Source organism: Pundamilia nyererei, unplaced genomic scaffold, assembly GCF_000239375.1.
Source record: "Pundamilia nyererei isolate P.nyererei 1_Seehausen unplaced genomic scaffold, PunNye1.0 scaffold00488, whole genome shotgun sequence".
Lineage (NCBI taxonomy): Eukaryota > Metazoa > Chordata > Actinopteri > Cichliformes > Cichlidae > Pundamilia > Pundamilia nyererei.
Window position 1 is genome coordinate 70,199 of NW_005187889.1, and position 7,380 is coordinate 77,578.

The following is a 7,380-nucleotide window of genomic DNA, read 5'->3' on the forward strand; positions in this document are numbered from 1 at the left end:
AGTGCAGCGTTCGATACTGTCGACCATAATATCCTATTAGAGCGATTAGAACATGCTGTAGGTATTACAGGTACTGTGCTGCAGTGGTTTGTATCATTAATTAATTAATTATGGAGTTCCATAGCATACATTTTTACTGCTATGCAGATGACACCCAACTCTATGTATCCATGAAGCCACATAACACACACCAATTAGTCAAACTAAATATCACCTGGAGTTTTTCCTTCCCACTTTCAGAAAGTGCTTGCTCATAGGGGTCATATGATTGTTGGGGTTTTCTCTGTATGTATTGTTGTAGTGTTTACCTTACAATATAAACCACCTTGAGGCGACTTTTGCAATGTATAAATAAAATTATGAATTATAATTATAACAAAATATTCCAGCTTCCACTTTGGTGCTACTCCAACTTGTGACACAAGTGGCATTAACCGCCCAAAATCAATGTTAAAAATAGGAGTTATAAATAAATGCTAAAGATTCTGTTCTCCGTGTCTTCCCTTGCGTTCACAGATAATATGAAGCCACTGACACGCAGTTCCAGTTATCCATTACTGCCACCTCACAGTAAGTCTGTGAAAAATTTATAATAATGTGTGATGGAGGTGTACCAGGTAAAGTGTTTTATTGTTGGTGGTGAAACGACTGTGGAATGAAATACATGCATGTACTGAAAAGATTTATTGATTTTAATTTCTTAACTCAAGGGGAGCAATAACTTTTCAATTAATACGTAATATTTAAGTTTTATTTAAGTTAATTAAATTGTTCTGATTCTCTTTAGTTGTCTGGAAATAAGTGGCTTACTTTTATTTTCAGTGTCTGAGCTGAGGGTGGTTCTGCTGGGGAACAAATGCTCAGAGATGAGAGCAGTGGGGAATGTTCTACTAAGAGAGGAGAAGTTCTGTACTGAAGGAGCAGCAGACTGCTGTGTGAAATTCACTACACCCTTTGAGCAAAAACAAATAGTTGTCATTAACACCCCAGACCTGCTGCTCACAAACATCTCTCAGGACAAATTGAAGGAACATGTAGAAACATGTGTGAGGCTCTCTGATCCTGGACCTCATGTGTTCCTGCTGGTTCTACAGCCTGAAGACTTCACTGAGGATCACAAACAGAGACTCTGCAGAGTCCTTCAACTGTTCAGTGATCGATCATTTGACCATTCACTAATTTTCATGTTAACATCCAGAGAGGAGAGCTCATTTGAAAACTGTATGACTCATCCACCGCTAAAAGAAATGATCAGAATGTGCAGCTACAGATACCTGTGGCAGAAGAGCTTTGAACGTTCAGAGCTGTTAACACGTTTGGTTCAAACAGCAAAGGAGATAAATGAAGATCGTCTGAGCTGTGATGTATTTGAGGATGAGGAGGGCGGATTATTCATCAGACCAAAGTGTGTTTTAAACCTGGTTCTGTGTGGGAGGAGAGGAGCAGGGAAGACGTCAGCAGCCAAGGCCATTTTAGGTCAGACTGAGCTTCATTCAGTCTCCAACTCATCAGAGTGTGTTAAACATCAGGGAGAGGTGTGTGGACGTTGGGTTTCCCTGGTGGAGCTGCCTGCCTTGTATGGAAAACCTCAGGAGGCAGTGATGGAGGAATCACTCAGGTGTATCTCCCTCTGTGATCCTGAGGGTGTCCATGCCTTCATCCTGGTCCTACCTGTGGCTCCCCTCACTGATGAAGACAAGGGAGAGTTAAAGACCATCCAGGACACATTCAGCTCTCGAGTCAATGACTTCACCATGATTCTGTTCACTGTGGACTCAGATCCTACAGATCCAGCTGTTCTCAACGTTTTAAAGGAAAATCGGGAAATCCAGGAACTCTGTGGGGGAAGATCTTTTGTTCTCAACATAAAGGACAAACAGCAGTGCCCACAATTGATGGAGACTGTGGAGAAAATAAGACACTTCAGTGGAAAACCAACTTACTATACAACAGAAACATTTTTAGATGCCCAAATGGAAAGAGTCGTACAGCAAGAGAAACAGATCAACAAACAACAGGGTGAACTTGAGAAGCTGAGAAAAACCCAAAACACCGGTGAGTACTTTTAATTGAAATCATTTTTCCTTTTTTGTAAAGATGTCAAATACTGTACACTGGATAGTTTACTATAAGCAGTGTGTAACTGCAAAGTAATAACTCAGTAGTTTTGATTCTCACACAGTCTCCTGCAAGCTTTAATAAGTCATTAATAATAGTTCTTGTCCATTAAGAACTGAGCTAAATTTAGTGTAAATTTAAATGAAAAGTTAATTTTAATACTGTGTTACAGCTTTGACTGATAAGGATAAGAAGAGCCCTGAGTGTCTCAGGATTGTTCTGATTGGGAAGACCGGCAGTGGAAAGAGTTCTTCAGGAAACACCATACTAGGATCAAACATGTTTAAAGCAAAGTCAAGTCAAAAATCAGTCACCAAATATTGTGAGAAAAAAAAGGGTGAAGTGGACGGTCATCCTGTTGTTGTGGTCGACACTCCTGGACTGTTTGACACAACTCTGTCAAATGAAGACATTCATGAGGAGATGGTGAAATGTATCAGCCTCCTGGCTCCAGGACCACATGTCTTCCTGTTGGTGTTACAGATTGGTAGATTCACAGATGAAGAGAAGAAAACATTAAAACTCATCAAGGAAGGTTTCGGGAAGAACTCTGAGAAGTTCACCATCATTCTTTTAACTGGAGGAGATGAACTAGAACGCGATGAGCGGTCCATTGAAGAATATATTAAAGAGGACTGTGATGATTTATTCAAGAAGTTAATTTCTGACTGTGGAGGAAGATACCATGTGTTTAATAATGTAGACAAAAAGAACCGCCAACAAGTCAGTGAGCTGATAACAAAGATTGACACCATAGTGAAGGAAAATGGAGGAAACTGCTTCACCAATGAGATGCTGCAAGAAGCTGAAGCAGCAATAAAGAAGGAAACGCTGAGGATCCTGAAGGAGACGGAAGAAGAGATGAAGAGAGAGAGAGAGGAGCTAGAAAGAAAACATGAGGAAGAAAAGGAAGCCATCAAAAAAAGATTGGAAGAAGAGAAGAAAAAATTACAGCAGGAAAGAGACCAGAAACTCAAAGAGATGGAGGAAAATATGAAAAAGGAGCGTGAGGAGAGAAAGAAAGAACAGGAAGTGAGAGAAAAAGAGAACAGGAAACGGGAAGAAGAGGAAGAAAAACGTAGGCAGGATTTTAAAATGCAGCTTGAAATGTTGGACAAACAAATTCAGTCAGAAAAAGAGGAAAAGGAAAGGATTGACAAAAAGCTGGAAGAGAGCAGAGAAGCAATGGAAAGAAAACAAGAAGCCTGGGAGAAAGAACGAAGAGAAGAAAGAGAGAAACGAAACATAGAACAGCAGAGACGACAGGAGGAGGAAAAACGACTAAAAGAAGAGAACGAAAAGGTGCAGCAGGAGGCACAAATGAAAATCAAAGAGATTGAAGAAAGTATTAAAAAGGAGCATGAAGAGGAGAGAAAGAAAGAACAGGAAATGAGAGAAAAAGACAACAGGAAACGGGAAGAGAAGGAAGAAAGACGTAGGCAGGATTTTAAAATAATACGTGACATGTTGAAGATACAAATTCAGTCAGAAAAAGAGGAAAAGAAAAGGATTGACAAAAAACTGGAAGAGAGCAGAGAAGAGTTGAAAAGAAAAAAAGAACTAGAGAAAGAACGAAGAGAAGGGGAGGAGAAACAAAAACAAGAATATGAACAGAGACGACGGGAGGAGGAAGAAAGGATGAAAAAACTTGAAGAAAAGTACAAACAGGAAAAAGAAAATTACGAAAACAAAAGAAAAGAAGAAGATCAGATCAAGAGAGAAAAGGAGGACAAAGAACGAAAACAACTGGAAATAAACTATAAAACAAAAATGGGAAATCTGGAGAAAACGTATGAAGAAGAAGCCAGAAAACAAGCTGAAGAGTTCAATGAATTTAAGGTAAAATACAGATGTATGGAACAAATGTATGAGAACAGACTGAAAGACAAAGAGGAAAAGTATGATCTGCTGAAGGCAATGAAAGCTCAAATGGAAGAACAGCTAAAGGAAAAACGCCAGGCAGAAAATGAAAAGCTACAGAAACAGCACAAAGGTGAAATCAGTGATGTTGTGAAAAAAATGTCCAAGAGAAGGGACTGTTTGAGAAAAATCAGCAAATTACTGGGAAAACAGGAAAAGGAAATGAAGAATGTAACCGAAGAAAAGGAAAAGAAAGCTCTGGAGGAAACGAATGAAGAACAACTAATTGAGCTGATAGAGGAACTTCTGAATGAAGTCGATTCAGAAAACAGAACAAGCTGGTGGACTGCATTCAAGAATTTTTTTTTATTCTAACAGCGAAGAATCCCATATTTTACAGTAGAGGTACACGTACACCTGGAAGTTTTTACACTTTTTTTTTTTTTTTTTTTTACACACATAACTTCATTTATTATTTCTTCTGACTCCATTTTCATGAAGTCAGATTTACCTTTAAGTATGCTAACTGAAGGACTCTTGGTTTTGGCCACAGAGTTCATAATAGTACCCAACTCTTTATTTCATAATTTAGTGACACGTCATCCTGACCTCCAGAGGCACATTCTTTCTTTCTCTTTTTCTTTGAACAAAATACTGTCTAAAACGCCACGTATGAATAAGGAATTTTGTTCAGTATTTCACTCTCTGGGTTATAATTTGTTTAAAACTTTGCTCTCTAATCAACATATCTGTAGAACTATTTTTTTTCTTGTTTTTGTTCAAATTAAAGTAGGTACAAGGGGTTGCTTTTGATAACGCATCATGAAGAAAATCTAAATGTCATGTTCTACAATTTCGCATGGGCTGTTTTCTTTGTAAGTATTAACATGTTTTATTGTTGAAAAATGTATAACTGGGTATGATTCAGTTATGCAGTTATCAGACAATTTGAATTGTATTCACAAGTTTAGAGTATACTGTATTCTTTTAAAAATCTTTTAGAAATAGGAATTTATGTTTTTTAAGACATTTATTGATGCATGACTTCTTTGTGTTGACTTTATTCATCTTATATTAAACAAACTATTTTTCCACTGTTTAATAAGACCAGTTGGATGACATTAAAATATACTGTTTTGCACTGCCTGACTTTTATTCTTCTAAATATGCTGGCAGCCTGCAGCAGCGGCTTACTGCTCGTTTTTTATCAGTTCCCAGAGTCAGAACCAGACACGGAGAAGCTGCATTCAGCTTTTATGCTCCTTATATCTGGAACAAACTCCCAGAAAGCCTCAGATCAGCTGAAACACTCAGTTTATTTAAATCCAGGTTGAAGACTCACCTGTTCTCAGCTGCATTTGAATAAAGCACCAAATCCACACTTTTAAGCTTAAATTTCAAAACTTACATTTAACTACTGATTTTATCTGTTTTGATTTTATATACTGTTTTGTTTGTTTGTTTGCTTGTTTTAATCAATTTTAAATCCTGCTTTTTATTTGTTTTTGTTTCTAATGTCTCTGTGAAGCACTTTGAATCACCTTGTTGTTGAATTGTGCTATACAAATAAACTTGCCTTGCCTTGCCTCTACAAGGATGTCTTACAATTCTTCAGCCAGAAAGGAATGAAGAAAGAGACAAATATTATTACATCTATAGTTCAATAAATGTCCACGGTATTACCAAAGAGGTATTTGCTATTAGCTGATTGTGATGTGGGGTGGAGGAATTCTTCAAATCATTCCTTTAGGAAAAGAAGCAATAAAGCACCTAAAATACACATAAAACTGTATTATTATGAAAATTGAAAGTACTATTTAAACTCAACCTAGACATCAGTGTTTCCTGTCTGATTTTTGTTTATCTTATTAAACCCATATATTTTTTTTTAATTTGACTTTTCACATTTTTTTTCCTTCTAACATATGATTGGTGGTTTTAATATTAATTTCAAATAAAGCAAAATTACGTTACACATTTTTCTGATATTTTAAATAAACATTTTTAGAGAGATGATGAGAAAGGAAAGTAGGAAGAGTAGAAAAAGACACAGCAAAGGGTCTCACATGGTTGCTTGCTCAATCTCAGCTAAACCAGCACCCTCATATATCTGACGTAAGAGAGAGATATTCCTTCGCCTTTACTGTAAAGAGTGTTGCATAGCTTTAATAATTTTACTATCAGAAAGACCAAATGTTCAGTATCACTTGTTATTTCTATGTCTCTGTCCCTCTAATCTGTCTTGCTCTCAGGCATCGGGGCTCCTCTGCTCTCTGTGATCCAATGCACAGTTAGAGTCATGTACAGTACACCGGATAACTAAACTAGTTTTCTGTAAGACTGTCACAAAAATATTTTTTCCCAGGACAATGTTGGAAGAAGTGTAGAAATGAAATTTGTGGGATTGCCCCATTGAGGACTTGCACGGACATTCACTCGTTACTCTGTGTGTTTCACTTAATAAGAGAATTTTTCTAGCGTTTGGTCGTGTGAGCCGGATTTCAATATGTCTCCAGTTCATTTCTGGCAACTCTGACTGATACACTGCACTGGGGAGTCTGGGACTCTTGATGTAACACCTCTACGCTGTCACTGGAAAAGTGCCATTTGGGAAGGTGTGTGGCTGGTGTTGTGCCAAAAAGCCTGCCAAAAACATATTTTTGGTATTTGTCAAAAAGTGATTGCCCGTACTTAAACTGCTAAAAAAAGAACAAAATAAATTTCAGCCTATAATGTGCGAAACATATGGCATGTGTCCCTCATAAATTATATTAAGTCATTTTGAGCAAAAAACACAGCATTCCTGTTACAAGGTAGAAGCCAAAATCGTCTATTTTTGTGTGATCTAGCCAAGAGGACAGCTTAAATGGCAACAAATATAACAATAAATCTGCAAACATATTTTATGTGGCAAATAGTGATGTGTCGGTCGCGAACCAAACGGCTCTTAGAGCCGACTCTTTGAAGTGAACGACTCGAGCCGTGGGATTTTTTTTCTTTCTCCCACCCTCTCTCTCGCACTTTTTTTCCCACTTCACTCCGCACGCGAGCCTTGTGCTTTACACTGGGCAGAGGGGGGAGGGGCGGTAGTTACACTGGCTGTAGCACAGGTCAAGAGGCACACGAGCATATATACAACACTTTGTTCATAAACACGTAAAATGAAAATGCTGTTTATAGTGGAATAAGAAAAATATTGTTTACAGCAGTGGTAACTAATCACTTTTAGGATTGCAGGAATGACATCCAAGATCTCCGTCCAGAAGTGTGCAGCTTTAGCAGCTGGATGGTTCCGTCGTAACCGGTCTTAGAACAATAGATCAGGGGCAAATATCAAGTAAGGGTCCCCAGACAACGGATTAAAGGTGTGGTGTTGAGGAACCAGGACGTGGCGATGAAAAA

The 7,380-nt window shown here is 37.9% G+C and overlaps 3 protein-coding genes across 3 annotated transcripts in view; 2 read left to right on the top strand and 1 right to left on the bottom strand.

Moving 5' to 3' along the window:
* The window catches only part of LOC102192876 (GTPase IMAP family member 8-like), a 12,554-nt gene extending 10,637 nt beyond the window's left edge, over positions 1 to 1,917 (top strand). Inside the window, exons 2-4 of the mRNA XM_005753969.1 lie at positions 517 to 570; positions 823 to 1,879; positions 1,911 to 1,917. Coding sequence (XP_005754026.1) covers positions 522 to 570; positions 823 to 1,879; positions 1,911 to 1,917 — 1,113 coding nt within the window. The 5' untranslated portion in view covers positions 517 to 521. The remainder of the gene's footprint in view (positions 1 to 516; positions 571 to 822; positions 1,880 to 1,910) is intronic.
* Positions 1,918 to 1,935: 18 nt separating this feature from the next.
* On the top strand, positions 1,936 to 6,301 carry LOC102193175 (GTPase IMAP family member 4-like). Its single transcript, XM_013916153.1, has 3 exons — positions 1,936 to 2,055; positions 2,291 to 3,127; positions 6,231 to 6,301. The coding sequence occupies exons 1-3, from the start codon at positions 1,974 to 1,976 to the stop codon at positions 6,299 to 6,301; spliced, it is 990 nt and encodes a 329-aa protein (XP_013771607.1). The 5' UTR covers positions 1,936 to 1,973.
* A 902-nt stretch (positions 6,302 to 7,203) lies between these two features.
* Positions 7,204 to 7,380, bottom strand: part of LOC102193460 (granzyme K-like) — a 19,241-nt gene continuing 19,064 nt past the window's right edge. Inside the window, exon 6 of the mRNA XM_013916154.1 lies at positions 7,204 to 7,284. Within this exon, the coding sequence (XP_013771608.1) occupies positions 7,204 to 7,284 (81 nt within the window). The remainder of the gene's footprint in view (positions 7,285 to 7,380) is intronic.

What these genes read in the sequence shown, in the direction of transcription:
- LOC102193175 (XM_013916153.1), top strand. Translation starts at nt 1,974, where the DNA reads ATGGAAAGAGTCGTACAGCAAGAGAAACAGATCAACAAACAACAGGGT. An exon ending in GAGAAAAACCCAAAACACCG is followed by an intron (nt 2,056 to 2,290) that starts GTGAGTACTTTT and finishes ACTGTGTTACAG; the next exon opens with CTTTGACTGATAAGGATAAG. An exon ending in AAATATGAAAAAGGAGCGTG is followed by an intron (nt 3,128 to 6,230) that starts AGGAGAGAAAGA and finishes TCTTGCTCTCAG; the next exon opens with GCATCGGGGCTCCTCTGCTC.